Genomic DNA, 22,961 nt, shown 5'->3' on the forward strand with positions numbered 1-22,961 from the left:
ACCGTAGTGTAAATAAATGGAGATAAGGTGTTTTTGAAGAATCTCCATGCCATCAAGATGGATTTTCGTCCTCAACAGGTCACAGTCGAACATACCTCAGGGACATCTTCCTGCCTCTTGCCTCAGTGCATTCTTCCTCTTGGTCCTCTCAATAACCTTATTTATTTTTGTTTGTGAAGCTTATTTGACATAAAGTACATTTTCGACCTCTGTCCCATTATCTGTTAAAAAAAATGCATGATTTAAAACTCTGTGAAGGCAGGAACTGTGTCTGTCTGGTTTATTTTGTACCTTTAGTGTTTAGCCTTATGTTTGCCACAGAGTCGGCACCTAATCCAATTTGCTGCATATTGCTGATTGAGGCTATTGAGGGGAGTTTTCAAATATATAGACTTTACCCACTTTACATCAAATCCCAACCCAAATCACTTGCATGGCTAGAACATCCAGCACCCTGTAAAACACTTCATGGCTGTACACATTCCATCCTCTTAGACAGGATGCATTCTTTAGAGTAAACATAGATTTCAGCTTTAAACATATACTTCTCTTTCTCTAACGATGCTTTATTTTTATTTGCATGAATGCATTCAGGGTGTATTATCTTAAGTGGAGAGATCACAGATCTACACAGTAATTAATAAGGATGTGTTATCACTACAGCACACCTCAAGCTGGTTGTCTAGTGGACGAGCCCAAGCAAACAGGACAGTATAAATATCCGGACAAACTGCCAGGACAGATTTATGATGCTGACACACAGTGCAAGTGGCAATTTGGAGCAAAAGCCAAGTTATGCAGCCTTGGTTTTGTGAAGGTATGTTTGCTTGTGATTTCAAACTTACATTAAGATTCTACAACGTGTCTGTGTACCTAACAGAAGTATAAACATTTGGTTTGTGAAGGCCAAGGGTTAGAGTCTGGGTTATCTCTAAAATGTCAGTTGTTTGGCTTGATAATTCAGTGGTAATTTTACTGTCAATGAATTATCCAGGCTATACACCATGCCTGGTTTACATACCACTTGACTGTGTCCTTGATAGAAAATTCTTCCTCCTTAGATGAAGACTTTATCGATAGTACTAAAGCTGGGAACAATAGCTTTTACCTACTGCTAACTGCTGTTTTTGTTCTCTTAATTTTTTCCCTCTGAACTTAATACATTTAAAATTATTACCACCCCAAAATGCATTCTATGCCTTTTATAGTATAGAAAGACTATTATTAGCCAGCCAACTTTTTTTTGACATTATATATAAAAATTCAAGGTACATCTTGAGTAATATGAATAAGATTATTGTGTCAAGTCTGCCGTTCAAAATTGTGAAAAAGTTAAATGTGAAAGCCCAGGTTGTAGAAATGAGAGAAACCTTGTTCCACTTGGTCAAGAATTGCATCACGGACAGTATTACAATCCCAACATCACTGGAAAGCAGAATTATTTTTAAGTTGGTTTATGCCAAATACCTAAAGAGAAGTATGGAAGTTCTAGGTACCTGGATACATGGAAATTATGGAGAGCTGTAGCTCCTCTTCCCCCTCCCCAATTTGTATTTTTTTCTTCTTCCTTCTCTCCATTCCTCTCTCTCCTCCACCACCCATCCCTACTCACTGTCATCTCCAGCAGTTGCTCAGCAAGCCTCTGCTCCACGTAAGGCATTCTACTTACAGATTTATTTTGCTTTACCTCCATTGTCACAAACACCTTTCAAGTAAAAATTATCACCACTTTGTACCTGGAGCTCAGAAAATATATTCAACTTGTCCAAAGCCAGAAAACTTTTAAATGCTGGAATCTAGATGAAACCAATCACCCACATTGATGCTAAATTTTCTCCTCTCCACTGGTGAATACCACTGTTTCCTAAATTTCAGTTATTAACATTAACATTTGGTCATTAAAGACTACTATCGTGAGTTACACTGTGTCTCTGTATCATTATTCACTTCTTGCTTTTCTATAAATCAACTCAGTTTCAAAATATAAGTCCAGTCCTAAGAAATAATATCCATCAAATCATAGATTTGTTCTGGGATTACCTATTTTTTTTCTAGTGCAACTTAAACACAAAACTATTAGAAAAATGTATCCAGATACCATGCATAATTTTATTTTTATTTTGGTAAATCCTCCATGGGACATGGACCTTACTTTGGCAAATGCTGGTGTAGCATATGTAAAAACTAACATATTTATGACGGCTTCTCTTTGCCTGTGAAGTTGATGCTTTGGGCAGAAGTAAGTAGCCATTTACTTTGTTGACAACGTTTGTCCCCTAACTTTGCCTCTTGTTCACTTTATTCTAAAGAATTCATTATCTTACTCATTAATCAAATATTTATTATGCACTTACTATGCAGCAAATCACAATTGGTTATGAGTATGGTTTTCTTAAGAAACACAAAGGAAGTTCCTAAAATTATTATCATTGCTTCCAGATCGTGCATTCAACAAACGTTTGTGGGGTAGCTGTTCTGTGTCAGGCAGTGTGTAGGATTAAACAACCATTCTTCAGTTATAAATTGTTTTCTGGAACCACACCGTAGTTTTAAAAGACAGCATGTCAGTGTGATGGTCTTCCTTGGGAAACAGAGCAAAGGGAAATGAAAATTCCAAACTGGAAGATTGAATCAGCTGATGAAAGGCACAGAGACAGGACCATCTGGAGGGCTGGGAAGGCTTGCTTTAGAGAGAGATGGTTTAACATGATGTTGAGCTAAATTGGAGAAGGTAGGGTGGTTGATGGATTTCTGAATGTGGGCTTTTTCCCTTCCCACATTCTAGCTTTTGGTATTATTTCTAAACCTGATTATGACTTGAACTCATAGCCACACCTCTGAGGATGATGTATAGTGTCGAGCCCTAATCAGAAGGGGTGGTCAAAACAACAAAATCTGCTATTCTTCCTGTCTAGTAGGAATAGTTTAGACTAGCTCTGGCAACGCAGGAAAGAGATGGAGTTTATCTTCAGAGCCTTTATTGTCCTATCACTACTTTCTCTTTCTAACCTTTTCTCCCTTTTCATTCTACCTACTTTGTTTTCCCTCTATGCCTCCTAGAAAGGCAGGTTTGCATAGTACTTAGGAGAACATGGAAGTAAATATTTTGCTCAACTTTATACAAGTAAATGGCAGAACTAAAATTGGATCTGGGTAGTATATACTCTTAACCATTGTACTATACAGCCTCTCGTATTATCTACGTGGAAAAAATATGGTACCAGTGCCAATCCCCTTATTAAAAAAGGTAGAGAAGAGCAACAGATTTAAATAACATGTCACAAAAGAAGATATACAAATAGGCAGTCAACATGGAAAATGGTGCTCAATACCAATTACTACCCAGCATATACTAAATAAATTACAGTGAGGCACCACTGCATACAAAGGACTGGCAACATCAAATGATATCAAAGACATGAAGCAACTGAAATACTTATATATTGCTGACGAGTGCATAAAATGGTACAATCATTTTGGAAAATGGTCTGGTACTGTCTGTAACAATGGAAATGTTCCCTGTCATCCAATATGGTAGCCGCTAACCACATGTGAACCTGAGATGTGATCATTGTGACCGAGGAAGTGAAATTTTGATTTGACTTTAAGTAATTTAAGTTCAAATCTAAAAAGCCACATGTAGCAAGTAGCTACCCTGTTGGGCAGCACAGCTTCAGTTACTGTGTTGAGAATAAGCTGGGTAGTGATGGGGGGAAGGTAAAGACTTGAGGTTGGTGAAGGAAGGTCTGGTGGTAAACATAGAATGTCAGAGAAGGAAAGGAATTAAGGATGACTCCAGGACTTTACGCTGGAACCACTGGAAATATGGAGGTGTCACATAGTGTGATTGGGAAGGCAGAATGTGGGACAGGTTTTGGGGTCAGATGAGGAATTTTAGGTTTGAGTTGCTTTATAAAATTTGATTTGCAAAAGCCATTAACCTTTTCAACATGTCATGTTTTACTTGAAGGGGCTCGTGCCCTATGGAATACAACTGGAGAACCTGGCCAGTGGGGGACAGGACAGAATTATGGATGATGTTGAGATTCTTTCCTTAAAAGTGTTGTCCAGTTCTGAAAAGTCACATCCAGGCAATATGAAACCTTGTGGTCTCTGTGGTTATTTCTTTTTCCCTTAAATTATGAGTTAAGTCCAGGGAATTATAGATAAGGAAAAATTAGTTGAATATGCTAGAACAAAAGAGAGGGAGGTGGAAGCAAAAAAAGTACAGATTCCCATTTCTGTTTACTTTGAAAGGGAGCTTTCTCAGAGGGCTTTCATGGTCATCAAAGCATGTAGTTGGCTATAATTACATTCGACTTCTGCACTTCACCACAGAAGGAATAACATGTTCATACAGCCTGTCTTGTTTCACTCTGGAATCTCTGTGTTTTTTGTTTTGCTTTGTTTTCCTGGTTCTCTCCAGCTGCCCCTTCTCTGGCCCCATGACTGGGGTTGGCTAAGGCATCTCAGCCTCCTTTTCTTTGCTCAGCCCTAAGGCCATTTTGGTAGCTGTCACATAGGCAGTGGGTGTGGGTTATGGTTTTCTCCTGGCTGTAAGAAGAGAAACAATTTTACTTTGAAAGCCACTCTAAGTGTAGTTTTAATTGCTTCAATGGCTACCTCTCATTCTTCTAGTTTGAAACAGACTGCTCTCCTTGCCATTTGAATGGGCTCCCCTCAGACCACTGGGGACTGGCCACATGCAGAGATGATAACCCTGATTCAGTGTGTCCAAAGGCTACCTCATGCTTTCCATCAAAGTCAATGGCAGGTTCATGGAGAAAGATGTATCTGTTCTGTCTCATGAGCGATTTTGAGATTTGGAAATGATGTGTGTGGTCATGTCTGGGACTGCTGATGCTGGTAGGGTTTCTAGGCAGTGTCTTCAATATCCTTCTGTTCTCTTTTGGGGGAAGAATTTTATGGTCTGTAACAGCCGTCCCCACTTTGGCACCAGGGACTGGTTTCATGGAAGACAATTTTTCTACAGGGTGGTGGGGGATGGTGAGCCATGGGGAGTGGCCGTAAATACAAATGAAGCTTCACTCACTTGGCCACCAGTCACCTCCTGCTGTGCAGCCTGGTTCCTAACAGGCCAGGGACCAGTACTGGCCCGTGGCCCAGGGGTTGGGTACCACAGGTCTACAAGAACAAAATTACTGTGTATATCCCTAGTTGCTCTGTTTTCTTTTCTCAGTCCTGTGGAAAGCTGTGTTTGTGGGTGTGTGTGTGTGTACGTAAAATATTTCTCAGCATGTTCTCGCTATGTTTTCTAACGATAAAATCTATATTAAGTGGAATGCTTGGTGAATTGGGTGCCTGGTTAATTGCTTTTCAGGATTACAACAAGTAACCACAAAAATCACTTTTTCCCCCCCTCCCTGGTTGTTAATATTTTCCCACAAAAATATATGTGTTCACATTTCAACCTTTATAGAATGTGACAGACAAAATGGAATCACTTTGATCTTTCACGGTGTTTCATGACATTCCATTAGCGACATAATTCTGAACAGCACCTGTAACTGTCTGAGCTGGAAGTAATCTGTTGCGGGGTTCAGTCGCCTTACTTTATAGGCAGGGAGCTGAGGCCTGGAGAAGTGGACAGCCTTCAGGACCTTTGCCAGGTCACTTTGGTGCCATGGTGTGGGCCATGGATGTGAGAGCAAGTTTGTGCCTGTGGCAGAAGGGGCCATGTGTGGCTTGAGTATGGCAAACTGCATACTTTTTAGTTTTTAGCCCTAGAAACTTGATAAGGCTTAGAAACCAAACTATTTGTACTGTGACCTTAAACTGGAGAGCTTGGCCAATCAATGGCAAATCCAGATCCAGAGTGGTGGTTTAGTTACTGGACTCTGAAATAAAGCCAGTTCGAGTCCCGCTTTTGTCACTGGCCAGCTGTGTGTCTTGACGACTTTGAAAGCGTCAGCAGCTTGCTCAGTTTCCTCTGCTAAAGGAGCTGAAATGAACAATTAGTTTCTGCCACAAAAATGGTAGTAACAGTATTAGTTTCCTATCAGTACTGTAATAAATTTCCGCAAACTTAGTGTGACTTAAAACAACATAATTTATCATCTTAGAGCGCTTGAGATAGACATCTGAAATGGCTAAAATCAAGGTGCCAGCAGAGTTGCATTCCTTTGGCAGGTTTTATGGGGGAGGCATTTCCTTGCTGTTTCTAGATTCCAGAAGCTGCCTGCACTCCTTGGCTCACAGCCCCTCCCTCCATCTTCAAAGCCAGCAGCATCCTCCTGGACCTTTCTCAAGTTGTCATCTCTCTGGTTCTCTTCGATCTTCCTCTGTCCCATTTAAGAACGCTTGCAACTGCCCTGGACCCACCTGGAAAACTTAGGATAGTCTCTCCATGTCAAGGTCAATTGATTCTCGGCCCAAATTGCATCTGCAGCTTTAATTCCCACACATTCATAGGTTCCTGGGACTAAGCTGCGGACATCTTTGGGGGCCACTATTCTGCCTACCACAGTCTACAATGAAAATTCAATTAGTGCATGGGTCTAGTGTGAGAATCAAATTGTCTCAATGCTTGGAAATGCCAAGGAAGATGAAGAAAGGTAATGATGGAGGATGATGATGGCCAATATTTGGGGAACTGCCTGTGCCAGGCAAAATCATCACTTTGTGTGTATTTCCTCATTTATCCTTGAGAACAACTCTATAGCACCAAGTGCTAATTTTATCCCTATTTTGTAGGTGAGGAAGCTGCAGTGTAAAGGGATTCTATGACCTGTCCATAGGGCGTGCATCCTGGCATTCAGGATGAGGATTTGAATCGGACTTGGTTTATTCCAGTCCTGGTCTTGTCTCTCACATGGGTTATTATTATCATCATTAGAAACCAGATCTCGTAGTTCCAAGCCAAGTGTTCACTGAATTAACTATTGCTCCCTCCCGGGCATTACACATTACACATGAATATCTGGGCACCTTAGAAACTTTCTGCTTATACAGTTGCTAGAACATACGATGTTACCTTGGCACTACCAGCTTCACTTGCCTCTACTTTCTGAATAATTTGTCTGATTTTTAGCCACCCCAAAATATGATATTGTGTACAAAATCTTTGAATGTTTTCAATTTTATTGTATCTTCACTCTTACCAGCCTATTTTTTCCTTTCAGGACATTTGCAAATCACTCTGGTGTCACCGAGTGGGCCATAGATGTGAGACCAAGTTTATGCCTGCGGCAGAAGGGACCGTTTGTGGCTTGAGTATGGTAAACTGCATACTTGTTAGTTTTTAGCCCTGGAAACTTGAATAAGGCATAGAAACCAAACTATTTGTATTGTGACCTTAAAATGGAGAACCTTGGCTGCATGTATTTTCTGACTTCTCATTAACATAACTGGGTTTATTTAGCAGTGGTTATAAAAATGTAATGCTAATATAACCCAGTTAGCTCAATTATTTAAGATTTTGTTGTTGTTGTTGTTGTTTTCCTTTTTTAGAGAAGGCTTGTTTCAATGAGCTAATAGGTTTCATTGCTTACTGTTTGTCTTTTAAACTTGGTGAGATGTCACCATTAGTAGTAAAGAAATGACTGTCCTTCCAGACCATGGCCTCTGCTACTCACCTCACCTCATAGGACCTGCCACTGAGCTTCTGATGTGCCCAAAAGATTCCCATCACTTGTAGTGACTTTCCTATTGAGGGGTAAAAGACAGCTCCATCTAGCTTGTACCGTGAGGGCTTTTTGCTCGGGAGCATCTTCAGCCCTAAGAACCTTCTTCTCCCTTTTGGAGGATTATAGGAGATCACTATGTTTTTAATGAAGAACTCTTATGTGTTAGTTTCTTTTTTCTTCTTCTTTCCCGGTAGAGTCTGGAGAAAGAGGTGCACTTGGAGTATTAATAAATGATTCAGCTCTGGGGAGAGAGGAGCTATGAAAGTTGAGAGAGAATGACATGTTACAGGTTTGCTGGTCTCACTTATTAGCTCTTTCTCAAGGTACTGCAAGCCTGTATAGAAGAATTGGTCATTTAAAGTGATTTCAATTCCACAATAATTTATTGACTGCTAGATATTGGGGACAGGAGATTCTGGGGATATAGATGTGAATAAAACTCAGTCCTGTACCTTCAAGAATTTACAATCCAGTTGGAGCAACCAATGTAGAAGCCAATAACTGTAATTCTCTTCTTAAACACACCTTCTTTAAGCAATAGTTGCTGTCAAGGTCCAGATGAAATGAGAGAGACCAGTCTTGCTTGAGATTAGGTAGGTGCTTAGAACGAACTACAGGGAGTGGGTACACCAGGATGGTTGCTTGCAGCTTGAACTTCTTCAGCTGGATGAGAGGAAGGAGAGACTTTTCAGAGAGGCCAACACTAGAGACAAAGGCACAGTTGCACGAAAATAAATGGGTTTTCACCAAATGCTTTTCTGGTACTTGTAAGAACATTTGTTTTTTATCACTGAAAAGATTTGTAATTTTTAACTGTTCTTTGAAAAACAGACATTTTAAAAATTGGGGCGTTATATGCAACTTTTAATCAGATATACTGGTCTTGAGAAATTGCAGTAAGGACTCTTATCAAAAATATGAATAGAAATGTTGTAGCTGTGATGGTACAAAACAATTAATTGAATAATTGAAAATATAAATACTCCGTATTTTTTCTTTTGAAAATTTAGAACTTGTCGCTTGAGGATGACTGGGCATTTTTTTCATTAAAAAAGCAACAGCATTAAACACAAGAAGGGTTATGCCAGAAAAGATTGATATAAGGAGGAAAATAAGTGATACATTACATAGGTTATTACATAGGTCCTGGTGTATTTACAGAATTTAAGTTCCATGGAGGTTAAAATGCACCTGTATTAGGCTTCAGTAAACAGAACATGAGATAAATCAAGCCAGAAGTTAGAAAGCAAATGCCCTAATACCACTACATGCCCCCACCCATTATTAAAACACCAGGCTGTAGTTATATAGTGGTGGAAAACCCTCACCCAAGAGATCACCCTCAGCAACTAGCATCCTGATTCGATCTATCCATCCTCGCTGCACTGTAATGATTATTGCATTTGTATATGTGGTCCTCGACTCTTCCTTCACCAGGGGGTGTAATTGGCTATTTATTAGACAGTAAACTCCATGAGGACCAGGACCCTGACTTTCCTTGGGTTTTATTTGGAGTGTCTGGCGCAAAGCAGCAGCTGCTTGATGTTTTGTTTGTTTCTCTGTAACCGGAACAATTGTATCCTTCCCCTTCCTTCTCTCGTGCCTTACCCTTCACCCATTTTTATACTGTGAATACTCAGCAAACATGTGGAGATTTCAAAGCCACCTACTTTTATGTAGAGATAAGTGTGCAAGGAAAGAGGTTTGTGCACGACATGCTGTCTATTAAGAGGTATTGTCCAGGTCATGGCCATTCTATTAGAAACTAGAAGTAGCATATAAATGTATATGTATGCATAGATGGGTAAAATTATATGTGTACATATTTCATATTTACATTTGCAGAATTTTACATATATAGGTGAATGTGTGTGTGTGTGTGTGTGTGTATTCCTATATATATTCCTGCTTTCCACACCGATTGAAAAGCCAGAAGGAAACCATTGGTCAACAGCCTAACCTAATTCTAGGATGAATACTGAAATCCTAGAAAGCCAAACGAATTGAATGATTGCAAGAGATTTTAAAACCACATTACCAAAAAAGAAATTAGAATTGAGATACATTGGTCAATAATTTGCCTCTGTGATGAGAAGTTGAATGTGTCCACTTTAGGAGCTTTGGAAACTGAGTTAAATCCAGTCTCTCCTACTTTTGTAGCTATTTGGGTAGTTTGTGTGACTCTGAGCAGGTTAGTTAGTGTTCCTTTGCTAAAATCGTCTCAACTAGAAAATGGCTTTTAACTCCTAAATGCTTTGCAAGGATTGTATGAGAATACTGCATGTGAAGTTCTCTGCACCATTTCTGGCATATAGCAGCAACTTTATAGCTGCTGCTGTTGCTGTTTTTACTCCTGTTGTTGTTATTATTATTTACCATTTTGTCTCAGCCACTGAGCTTAGTCCAGTAGAGACCCTGTGATTTCTGGTAGGGAAGATGCATGCTTATGGTAGACAAAATCCTCAAATGACCGATTGCTTTCCCCCAGAATGTGCTTAACAATGTTATGTGATTTCGTGTAAACTCTGAAATGGCACTTAATCCAGGAAGAACACAAATTAAAAACAGAAGAATTAATCAGCACATGGCAATAATTTGAAGAAAGGAAGCAATATCTTAACCTAGACAAAGTGCACTAGCAACCAAGCCACACAATAAACAGCCACGAAGCCAAATGTATCACGGGGGAAAATTGGAGATTTGAAAGTCAAACAACCTTCCCATAATTCTGTAACCAAACACCCCCACTCCTTGTCAAAACCTGGCATGATCCAAACTCCAACCCTTTGCATCTAATTGCAGAAGCTTTTAGGAAAGAGTGCAGTTCTGCTAAGTCATGCATAACTTGCTCATAATAAAAGCACCAGAGGAAAAAAAAAAAAAAAAAAAAAAACAGTACCAGAGGCTAATGCAACCCCCAAGAGAGAGATGACCGGCAAAGCCTGGAATTTATTACAAAGGCGAACTAAAATGGAAAGGTTAGTACAGAAAACAGCTCTCACCCTAGATTGTACAGATAACGGGCAAGTGAAAGACCCAGAGCTAATTCATCAAAGACGGTGAAAGAGCACAAAGCCATCAGAGGGTCTGAGGAAAGGGACCTGTAATATACACAAAGGAACAAAGGATGCTATCTGAAGGGTACAATTTGTACACACTGAAAGTGACTCAGTTTCCCAGGAAATGCCGTATGGTGATGGTTTGGTATAAGCTAAAATATAGCATGTATAATTAATTGTATCTGTTTTTATGATGAGATAATCATTCAAAACAATAAGTTGTGTTACTATCTTAAAAATTGTCTCTCCTTGAGTGAACCATCCAGATTGTTCTTTGAGTAGCATTGTTTCTAAGTGGCAAGGAAGGTGCCCTTGTAATTTTGTGTGTACTGACTCCAATGGCTGTTAGGTGGACTCTTACCTGAATGTTTCACCTCAACAGCCCACAAAGCATGTAACACTCAGCCTGTTGGTAAGAGATGCTCCTTCTCTTTAGATGTCAGTCTTTCAAAATGCATGCAGAAAATGCAGAGTAACTTTGTGTGTACAAAGCCCAGCAAAGAAAGGACTCTATCAAGTCATGCATTTTCCTTTTTTTCCTACAGACTCGTTTTTTCTTTTACTGTATGGGTGTTTGCATCTCCCTGTGCTTTTCCAGGTGATCTCTAACAGGAACCACGTAATGCTTTCTTTTCACAGTGGTGTCGGCAAGGCCAGTGTGTAAAGTTTGGGGAGCTGGGGCCCCGACCCATCCACGGCCAGTGGTCTGCCTGGTCGAAGTGGTCAGAATGTTCCCGGACATGTGGTGGAGGAGTGAAGTATCAGGAGAGACACTGCAATAACCCCAAGTAAGGCTCCAACAGAAAGTCAGTCTTTGTAAGGCATTAACCTTCGGCCTGTAACACGCTGTTTGTGAGTGTGGTTTTCTTGCCTCCAGTTAATAGCAATCAACCAGGGTTTTACTGTTTGCACATAGAGGCTGTGTGCACTGGGGGAAGGAGTGATGGACAGAAACCTCAAAACAGCAAAGGAGTGATTCTGTATAGGAATATGATGATCGAGAACTCCAGTAATAGTCTGAGCTACTTTCTTAATCTAAACTAGGGTTATACAGTCATACAATCAAATACTTGTGATATTATGGAACAGAGAGGCTTGGCTGGCATAACTTATGTGTGTGTCTCAGGCTGCTGAACTGGAGAAAGTATGCTGATTTTTGCCTTGCAGGAATGTACATCAGCATGTGTTGACAGATCTGCCTGACTTTTCAGGAGAAACTAGAAACATGAAAAAAATGCTGCGTGTGAAACTTCCAATTGTTAAAATATTGACAACAAATTCAATTTTCTTTAAAAACAAAACAAAAAAAAAAAAAAAAAACCACTGACGACTAATACAAATCATCTGTGGATTGAATTTGGCCTGTGGTCACCTGCAGCTGCCCTTTGGTCTGACTGTCCTGGAGTCTGAACTGCACACTCTGTGCTCTGTGAAACATGAAGGTGGTTTTATGTTAACTTTTATGCACTCTAACTCCCACACGAATCATGTGGGAGATGTCTATTTTCTAATTGGCAGGGTGCTATAGAAAGAACTCAGGTTTTGGAGATAGACTCCAAATCCTGTGTCTGTTACTTCTTAACTGTGTGGCTTTGGGAAAGCCACTTGACTTGGGTTTATGTATAAAATAGAGGTGATAACATCAAAAGGTCAGGGGAGGATTTATCACTTGCCTCTATAGGATGCCTGGCAGACCGGGAGCATCCAGTGGGCATTCAACAGAAGGGTCTGGGGTCTGTGTGGTTTTCATCTTCCTCATCCCAACCTCATCAGGAGGACAGGGGCACAGAAGCAGGGGGGAGAGGCAGAGGCAGAGGTCTTACTGATGAAACTGGACTCTGGAGAATGCAATGAAGTGAGGAGACTGTGTTGGGATCTTGGAAGACAGGGGAGATTTACTCTTACAACACAACTCGAATGATAGCGCAGTGCAGAGGTTCAGAACGTAGACACTGAAGCTCGACAACCTGGTTTGCATCCTGGTTGTGCCATTTCCTAGCTGTGTGGCCAAACCCACAACTGAGTCTTCCTGCTCCAGATCCTCATGTATAAAAATGGGATGATGATGATGATAGCACCTACATCACCCGAGTTAATATTTATACAGTGCTATTAAACAGGATTTGGTACATTATAAGCATTGCATAAATATGTGTAAATTGAGAATTAAATAATGGCACTAGAGCAAAAGGAAATTTTAAGAGACAAATGGTACTTGGTCTGACTCAGCAGTCTGAACTGGATAAAGAGGTTTTTTTTTTTTTTTTTCCCCCTCCAAAATACAAGGAAGGGTTTGGAGGTACTTTGACCATGATGCGTTAGGTGCTACTTGGAATACCTGAGGCCAAAAGAGGGCTTTTCAAATTTAGCATTATTGACATGGGCTGTAAAACTCTTGGTTGTGGGGGTTGTGTTCTGTACGTTGTAGGATGTTTAGCAGTATCCCTGGCCTTGACCCACTAAATGCCAGTAGCATCATTCTCCATCCTCCCACCCCCACAAATTGTGGCAACCACAAATGTCTCTGGACATTGCCACGTGTCCTATAGCAGGGGGAAAAACATCTCTGATTGAGACTTACTAATCAGACCCAGTCACTGGGTATAATGGCAGCGATGCTTGTGATACACTTGCAACCTATACCAGGTTATTAAAACCACCCTCCTAATACTTTGAATGCAGCCCGTGTAGCATCAGTATATTGCTTTACATTTTTGAAGCATAGATCATGGATCTGGTTTTCATACATCAGAACATTTTAAAATCTCAGTATTTTCCCAAGAAAGAAATAGATTACCTAATTTAATAGCTCTGCTAGTAAAGCGCATGAATGACACTCCTGAGATTTAAATTAAAACCTCTCTCTCCTATCTGTAGGATTGAAAACTCACATGATAATAGGGCATTGTTCATGGAAATATCAAATTGTAATTTTAGGGATGCCTAATAAAAGAAGTAATCACTAAAGTATTTCCACTTGGTGTGCATTGTTATCATTTAAACAAGATTAAAGATAATCAGGACACTGTTTATGCATGAAGTCGCAAATAAAACAAGTAGATGATAGGCCGTCCCAAGGCAATTGAATTAATTGTTCTCTCCGTTCTTATTTCACTTTGTTGTAGTAACGCTGTTTTCTTTCCCTCCCTGTTTCAAGTTACAGATTTCTTTCTCACTTTAGGTTAAGCATTTGGTTCTGGTCATATCACTCAGCCTAACCATTTTCATTTTCTCATCTGTGAAGCAGTGTGAGGTTTCTATTTCATATAACGATATTTTTTTCCAGGACGTATTTTGTTTCATAAAAAAGGCCTGGTTGATTTATGATCTATCCAATTTTTTTGAGTTTTAAAAGAGTGAAAGGTTATCTGGTTTTGGAATAGCCAATGCCAGGCCCATGGGACCCTCCTTTTTCCCATGTGTGTGGCAGACAATCTTAATTAACCAAAGCCCTGTTTTCTATGGAGTCCTGCTGTGCCTCAGGAACCATCTCAAAACACCTCTCCAGGTATTTGCTCCTGATCCATTTAGAGCTGACACATGAGTTGAAACCTGCTGGCTAATCCAGTTATTTTACAGTTGAGCGACCAGGGGAGGAAGAGGGTCCCATTCCTAGCAGCAGCCTTTGTTCAGGTCCCCATGCTGAGAATGGCAGAGGTAGATCAAGATCCCGCAGTTTTAAGTTCTTTGACATTTTTTCGGGTCCCTATCACGCTGTAGGAATTTCGCTAGGCATTCTTATGAACTTTGTTCGCGAAAATTATGAGTGATGTGCCAAGATGTTCTAAAGCTTTCCTAAGACATCAGTCTGTTTGAGAAAATAGAATATACCACTTACTCTAATGCAGTTTAGCAAATGGAGTTAGGAAGAAAGTCATGGCTCTAGAATAACAGAGTCTAATCTGTGGGCTGTGTTCCAACTAGTAACTTCCAGGCTCAGCTGGGTCTTTGGAATCACCAATTATACTTTATGAAACACTGATTTCTAGATCTTCCATATCATACATTCCTTCTGGGAAAGTCTGTGGAGGGATCCAGGCATCTGTGTGTGTGTGTGTGTGTGTGTGTGTATATATATATATATATTTAACAGAGCTACTCAGGTGATGCTAATGATCATCCAATCTGCCAACATAACTATTTGTAGTTAGGACTTGATAAATTATGCAGAAGCAAATATAGGCAGTCTAATATAAAGACAAAATTATGTGCCTAGATTTTTGTTATCTATATTTGTTTTTAGTCTTAAAGAACTTCTTACACCAAAGGATATCAGAGTAGCATTTTCTGTTCATTTATCCAAACCTCATGTTCAAAGCTGCAGAAAAAAATGTACCTGTATGGGAAGACTTGATGAAAAAGCCCAGATTCTTGCCAGTCATGACTTTTGATCACTTCACCCTTATCACTTTTGATCACTATCACCCATAAGTAAAAATGAAATGTATTCGTATATAAAAATCAGATCACATAATACTCAGCACAGTGTTGGCACCTCTGCAAAAGCATGAGGCACTGAAGAATAGTTATAATGTATGTGCACTAACCCTGCCCTAGATACTGCCCGAAATTCTTTAGAGTTAATTGTCACAACTGTCCCTAATTTACAGGTGAGGAGGTTAAATAAAAATTGCCTAAAGTCAAGCTGGGAAGAGGCGAGCACAGTGTATTTAAAGCAGGGTCTGCCCCGTGGTGAAAGGCCAGCTCTCTGACTGTCATGTCGTACTGTCCCTTCCTCTTTCTCCCGATGCCTGCCCTGATGGCCTCGTTGGGTTCAGTGCGGGCGCAGCAGAGCAGGGAAAGAATCCTGGACAGCGTCCCAAGGACTGAGCTTGAGTTCTGCACGCTCTCTAGATGCATGACCTTCATTCACCACGTTTTGTGAGCTCTGCCAGCCGTTTTTCACTTCATCTATAAAACGAGGGGATGGCTGTAGGAGCTTGGAGGTCTTTTCTGTGTTACAAGTTCTAGGAATTGAAAAAGTAACACGTTGTGGTTACTTTCACTTCATTAACTATGTATAGTCCAAAGGAGGGTTATTTGTTAAATCTCAGACAGAAAGTCTTAAACTGAGAAATGAGCTTTTAATATGCCTTGTAAAGATAACCAGGCTATGATAGGATACTTTAAGATTTTTCTATTAATAGATGCTTTTTAGCTGCTAATTTAAGAAGTCTTCAGGGAGTTGATTTATTGCAATGGCTGCTGCATGTTTAAGTAGTTGCTCCAGAATGTTTAGAAATAGCATAAAAGTCTGATTCTGGCAGTGTCACACTTGCCGTTTCTGTTGAATCTATTTTAGCTTGCAGTTACAGGAGGACTGGATAACATATGCCGAAGCAAATCCAGAGGTGTTTTATAGCATACTTGTGCTTCTTAAAGAGGCAAGGTGTTTTATTCACATAAATTTATTAACCCGGAGCATCCTTTCATGTTACATGTTGGCATCAAATTTTTATCCAAGATGATCCATCATTGAGTTTTAACCTTTAGAGAGAACTCCAAAAAGGGAGGAATGAAAAGCAATTGCTTTTTGCATGGAGGAAGCCAGATTAGATGTTAGTGGTAATTTTCAGTGGGGTTGTCCTCTTTCTCCCTTTATTGTGCTGTCTGGTTTTTGCAGATTGGAATCTGCCTACCAAGATCTTAAAGCGCTCGCCATTAGGTCGTAATTATTTCTGTTCTCATGGAATTCCCTACTCTAGAAATCCATTTCCCATTGTACTTGGCAGGAAAGGATAAGGCCACCTGCAAAGTTAACAAGCAAGGATGCTGAGGAAAACCAAGAGGATGTTTTCCCTCCGAGTTTAGAATCAATTATAATAAAACACACCAGAGTCAGATAATAACCAGAATTTCATCTCGGTGGCTGACAAAGCTGGATGGGAGGACACATGGCAAGTGTTGCTTTCTGTTCCATTTGCCCGGTGTCCTCACTTGTCATGTAGTAGCGGGTGTGCTAGAATAAGGGGGTGGGGTGTATGGAGCATACCAGCACAAATAGATATTAATAAGAACATTCAGGTGTATTTACAGATTTCTTTAACACAGAAGGGTAATATGAGTTTCAAGAATAACTTTTCATCAGTCTTCAGGGATAGCAACAGAACGTAAAAATTGGATCAGGGATGATAAACATGTTTGATCTAGTATGCTAATTCCAATTGATGAGCAGCGGTAAAGAAAGAAAAGGAAAAAAAAAAAAATTCCCTGATTGTCGTGTCTACCATAGATGCAGGAAGAGATGTAGACAGTTGTTTGTTGGCTACATATGTCCATTCCTGTAATCGACGTACACAACTGCACACGCTGTGACAATGCTTATCTCGATGGGACCTCCTCGTATCATTGCATGTGACTAATAGTCAGCTGTTTGATCACTAGCATTAAAATTCTTTAATTGTGTTTTTAGGCCTCAGTACGGTGGCAAGTTCTGTCCAGGTTCTAGCCGTATTTATCAGCTGTGCAACATTAACCCTTGTAATGAGAACAGCTTGGATTTTCGCGCCCAGCAATGTGCAGAATATAACAGCAAACCCTTCCGTGGATGGTTCTACCAGTGGAAACCCTATACGAAAGTGGAAGGTAATTTGGTCTCCGTGACACTCAAATAAATATGTCTCTGTGCGGATGATAATGTGAAGGAACACACGGGAGAAATTGCTGCCTCTATCAAAGAGTTTTGGTGTTTACTTTTCATTCCCCCAGACCCGTCCTGGCCCAGTTTTTTCATCCCATGGGTTTTATTTATTTTTTGACACTTTTTTTTTTTATTCATAAGATACTCCTTGTCTTCCACATCTGTAAACCAAAGGGTTCACGTGTTTGGAATGTACTTAGGTTTCTCCACTTACCTTTGACATTTTGGCAGTTAAGTCTCCCAGGGATGTTAATTGAAATTGGTATGAATTGTCCAGACCCCAAACTCGTGAAATCATATATACCCCACAGAGACACCATACTCAGTAACTGACATGTCAGATGATTACAAGCATGGGGGGAGGCCTGTTTGTAGGGTGTGTGCATGCACACAGACACACACACACAGAAGCAGGAATAAAAATTATCTCGATACTAGGTTCTAAGGACTTATTATAACTTAGTTATGGCTTGTACTTTTTAAATTAATTTGTTTTTATTTTGACTAAATATTCATTTTAGTTACAACAGAAGAATTTAATGTTACCTGTGTAGAATGAGCTGTCACCATTCTAGTTGTTTCCATCATTCCCATCCACTTGATTTATCCAAACTTATCCATGCTCCCATGAAAAAGGATACATGTGAATCCCAACTGCACACTTGAAGAATGGGAAGAGAGTAAATTTAATGATAATTCATGGACTGTTCCTATGCAAAAGCTCAAAATGAACCTATATTATCAGTCACTGTAAAGGAAGTTAATGTCATTAGAGACATTATAACAAGTAGAGCCTCTCACTCAGGATGGTGCAACTTTGCTATGCACCAGCCCAGCCTTCAGAAGCATCAATCTGGTCTTGGATCATGACCCCTTTAAATAGGTTCTGCGCTGAATGCGTAAGGAGAAAGTTAAATAAATTTTGTCATTTGGAAAGTGCTTTCTGGTTTCAAAGCTCTTTCACTAATTTTGTTGCATTTTTTACTAAGTAGAGAATATGCTATTTCAGTCATTCACACACCGTAAGTGTTTACTGAGCTCTTTTGTGCGGGCAACACTATGCACCATGCACAGGAATGTCCATTGAAGAAAACATAAACCCCAGCCTTAGGATCTACATCCTAGTGTAGGGAGACGGGAAAGTTAAAGCCTTCTGGTCCCTCCTCATCTCCTTTTGACACTTAGATCAAAAGAGACTGACCATGATTTGAAGGTCTTGTGACTTTCCTGCAGTTTAGGAAGAACAAGGGAAGACTTTATTCATAAATGTAGACAGTCTTGATCCTATAGTAGTGAGCTTTTTCTTTCTTCTTTCCTTCTGTGTTTCTCATCCAAAAATCTGTGGTGGAAAAACAGCTTTTTAGAATTTGTTAATCCCTAGGAATGATAGACAAAGGAAATCCAGCTCCTTAATCTCATATGCAAAAATTAAAAGTCTCTAAACTGCTGTTGACAAACAACTCAAAGGTGAGAGAGAAATTTTTAATCTATTCACACATCTGCATATTTGGACCGCAATTTAATTTTTTCACATTTAAGTTTGACTTTGCCTTTTATTGGGGGGTTTTTATGAAGCACAGCTATTTGCAAACTGTTTACACTTTTGTTGTAAAACGGTTGTTAGGGATATCACTCAATGCCACCCACGTAAGGTCTCATGTGAGAAGCATCATCTGGAATTCCTGGCCAAGAAGAGCTCTTTCTATTCGAGAAATTGGCATAGTGACTCCTTTCTGATAACAAGAGTTCTATAAATATATTTTTCTTTCTTTTTGCCTCTGGTACCAGAAACTACTCAGGGACTTAAGGGTAAATACAACTTATATTTTTTAGTCTTCAGGATTAGTTTATTTGCTTCCTCTTCATTTTTACACTATGATTCCTCTCTATATGTTTTATAAACATTACCGACCATATGTCTTTTTTTTAAAATGCCTAATGTCTTTCCTCTCAACAGACTGAATAAATATCTACAGTAATCGATGTCCTAAGTCAGGGTCATCAATCTATGGCTTCTGGGCCAAATGTGACATTTTTTTTTATCTTAAATAAAGTTTTATTGGAACGGCAACATCTCTTCACATACATGGATAGGGCTTATGAAGCCTAAAATATTTATTATCGAGGGAGGCTTGGTATCTAACCTATGAATTGTGTATGGGTAACTATCACTAAGGATTAGAAAAATAAAATTCTTATGTGTTAATATTAAATCAGTTTCATATGGATTATTAACTGGGATTCATACTTTTAAAAACCATATATGCATATGCTTATATGTGCACATATACATATAAAACTACATAACATTTGCTATTTTGATGATAGCTTTCTAAATTTAATTCGTCCTTTTGGTGGACATACCATTTTCCCGACAGTTTCCTCTTGACCGTGTGCTACCTTCATCTCTTTGCTTCTAGAGGAAGATCGATGTAAACTGTACTGCAAGGCTGAGAACTTTGAATTTTTTTTTGCAATGTCTGGCAAAGTGAAAGATGGAACCCCTTGCTCCCCGAACAAAAATGACGTTTGTATTGATGGGATTTGTGAAGTAAGAGAACATTTCTGCTTTGGGGGGGTGTATTTGAACTCGCTTGTGTTTCTTCATATCAAATGTATACTGTGGGGAGTGTTGCGAAATAGTCTGTGCCTGAAGGACAGCAGGTGGCATGGGACAAAGGGGTAAAATGTTCCATCTGGATGTAGGCACCATGTCTCAATTCCCCGACTTAGTTTTTGCGTGACCTCTGTCCAATTTTTTTAGTTTCTCTTTCACTCCATTTTCATATATATAGGATGGAAATGATGACAAATCCTACTTTACATAGGGCTTGTAAAAATTAAATAAGAATGTAAATAACAATGTTTATTGCATGCTTACTAAGCACATTCACTACATGATTAGAACCTCACCAATGAATCTGGAAATAATACGACTATTTATTTCCAGTTATTTTTCTTTCTCTTTGGGTATTCTCTTTCTCTTCCATTTCAATTTTGGTTAATTTGAGTTCTGTGATCCTTTAAGGGTGTGTGCGTGTGTGTATTGTCCAACCTTTTATGTTTCAGTCATAGAGCTGGCCTGAATAAGCTCGCCTGGCATTAGAAGCAATGGTGACTTCTTACTCTGCTATCACAGATGAAGGGCCTAAGCCTTACATAGGTTATGCAACTTGCCCACTCAAGCATCTGACCAAGGCAGAGGAGGGATTTAAATCCCAAGTCAGTCAAACTTGAGACTGCCTTGGTTAGCCATAAGCTATACTGCCTCTCTAATGTTCTATAAATACAGAAAACCACGCACCACTTAGTTATTCTTAGCCGTTGGCTTCTCTAATCTTTGATTTTTCTCACTTTTTTTTTTTTTTGTCACAGCCAGTAGGTTGTGATCATGAACTTGGCTCTAAAGCTGTTTCAGATGCATGTGGTGTTTGCAAAGGTGATAATTCGACTTGCAAGTTTTATAAAGGCCTATACCTCAACCAGAATAAAGCAAATGGTAAGAGATGCTACAATTTTTGTTGTTCTTCCTAGTGAGACATAACTTCTGCTACTGAACAAGTTTGAGTCACGCTCAATGTGGTTGAGCTTTTTACTGGTTCACCTGACACACTGGTGACGATGGCTTTGGTCACTTTTGCAAGAGATGCAAGGAATTGCATCAATATATTACATCTTAGCAATATGTTAAATAAATGCCTTCCTACCTTGCAGTTTTAATTTTCCAACCAGGCCCCACGTATGCCTCACATGCATTTATGAAGCAAAGAAATGTGTTGTGTAACTTAGATAGCTATATACACAGCATCAGATGTGTATTTGAGGCAATTATCTAAACATCTTCAGTAAAATTAAACTTTTGAGCCCTGTTTTCTGAATATCATTGCTGAGGATAAATAGGTCTAAATTTCCTCTAGGAAAACTAAAAAAAAAAAAAAACCAAAAAAACCCCACCATGTTCTTGAGTATTGTGGACTTCATTGGTCTGAGAGGAACAATGTGTCTCCTGTCCACAAAAACATGCTTGGTAAGACTTCGGAAAAGCCATGTACCTTTTCTCTCTCTGGTGTTCTTACCCCTAGGAAAATGAAATAATTGATCATGTTTACTTCATAGAGTAAGAGTGAATATCAGTTAATAATTCAAAAGCCTCACATATAAAAATGGACAGCACATATTCCTGGGCATTGCTAGTCGCCTTTCTCCAGTGCACAGTGTGGAATATAAAAATGTTCTATTCTTTCCATTTAGAATATTACCCGGTGGTCATTATTCCAGCTGGGGCCCGAAGCATTGAAATCCAGGAGCTGCAAATCTCCTCCAGTTACCTCGCCGTTCGAAGCCTCAGTCAAAAGTATTACCTCACCGGGGGCTGGAGCATCGACTGGCCCGGGGAGTTCCCCTTCGCCGGGACCACGTTTGAATACCAGCGCCCTTTCAACCGTCCAGAACGTCTGTATGCGCCAGGGCCCACAAATGAGACGCTGGTCATTGAAGTAAGCTGCTTTGTTTATCTGGTTCTCAGTGCTTCTTGCTATATTTACAATGATGACTTCAATTTGAGCTAGCTTAAAGAAGTCCAGTCCTTCTGGTTCAAATGTGTTTCCTAATAGGCTACATTTCAACATGCAAAGGGGAGAAGACAGCAATTCCATTTTGGGGAGGAGGATAGGAATCCAGTGGGCCTCCAAGAGAGAGTGCGTTGGTTTTCACGCTTAGATGCCAACTTTTCACCATTACTCTTGGCTTTCAGGAATTGCAAGGAATATAGCATGAGTAGTTTTTAGATTATGCCACTTCGTCTCTGTCTGCCATTGGAATGGTCCATCGTGGCTGTTTGTGATGTAGGTTAATCAGCCAAGGAGGCAGAATTACATAGTTGAGAAAAGGCCTGCTTGGGTGCCAGCAGAGTGTGGCCGCACTAAACCACCATGACTTTGTAGCTTGTAGCTTCCCCAGAGATAAGAAAAATAACAATTAATGGGTGATAATGATAATTAAAACAACAGACATATCTGCAAATGACTCTGCAAGACTATTATCATAGACACATTTTCTTTCATTCTTACATATCTCTGAGTTTGCTTTTTTTCTTATTTGGAAGATGGGGCTGATTGTTTGCTCACAGAGGCAAGGGATTTGCTTCAGTTTGTGTAGAAATGACACTAACTACCACTGGTGAAACATTTACACAACCGGGCATGTTAGTCCTTCTGAGCTTCAATGTCTTTTTTTTTTTTTTATTCTAATTTCAGCATATTGTGGGGGTACAAAAATTTAGGTTATGTATATTGCCTTTGCCCCGCCTCCCCCCAGTCAGAGCTTCAAACGTGTCCATCCCCTAGACAGTGCACATCGCACTCATTATGTATGTACACACCCATCCCCTCCCCCACCCACATCGCCCCGACGCCCGATCAATGTTATTCCTAAATGTTGAGTTTCAATTTCTTACCAGTAAAATTGGGGTAGAAAAATGACCTCACTGAATTGCCAGAAAAATAAGGAATCCATAGTGAAGAAAGGTTAAAGACTTGCCTAACTCACACAGCTAAGAAAAAGCAGAGCTGAACTGGAGTCCAAATATTTTCCATCCAGGAGTATGATATTTGTACT

General features: G+C 39.8%; 1 protein-coding gene across 1 annotated transcript in view; it reads left to right on the forward strand.

Moving 5' to 3' along the window:
• Positions 1 to 22,961, forward strand: part of ADAMTS18 (ADAM metallopeptidase with thrombospondin type 1 motif 18) — a 122,802-nt gene that overhangs the window by 68,812 nt on the left and 31,029 nt on the right. The window contains exons 10-16 of the mRNA XM_045533099.1: positions 664 to 817; positions 7,143 to 7,238; positions 11,345 to 11,493; positions 17,118 to 17,290; positions 19,766 to 19,896; positions 20,721 to 20,844; positions 21,597 to 21,841. Coding sequence (XP_045389055.1) covers positions 664 to 817; positions 7,143 to 7,238; positions 11,345 to 11,493; positions 17,118 to 17,290; positions 19,766 to 19,896; positions 20,721 to 20,844; positions 21,597 to 21,841 — 1,072 coding nt within the window. The remainder of the gene's footprint in view (positions 1 to 663; positions 818 to 7,142; positions 7,239 to 11,344; positions 11,494 to 17,117; positions 17,291 to 19,765; positions 19,897 to 20,720; positions 20,845 to 21,596; positions 21,842 to 22,961) is intronic.

This window comes from Lemur catta, chromosome 20, assembly GCF_020740605.2.
Source record: "Lemur catta isolate mLemCat1 chromosome 20, mLemCat1.pri, whole genome shotgun sequence".
NCBI lineage: Eukaryota > Metazoa > Chordata > Mammalia > Primates > Lemuridae > Lemur > Lemur catta.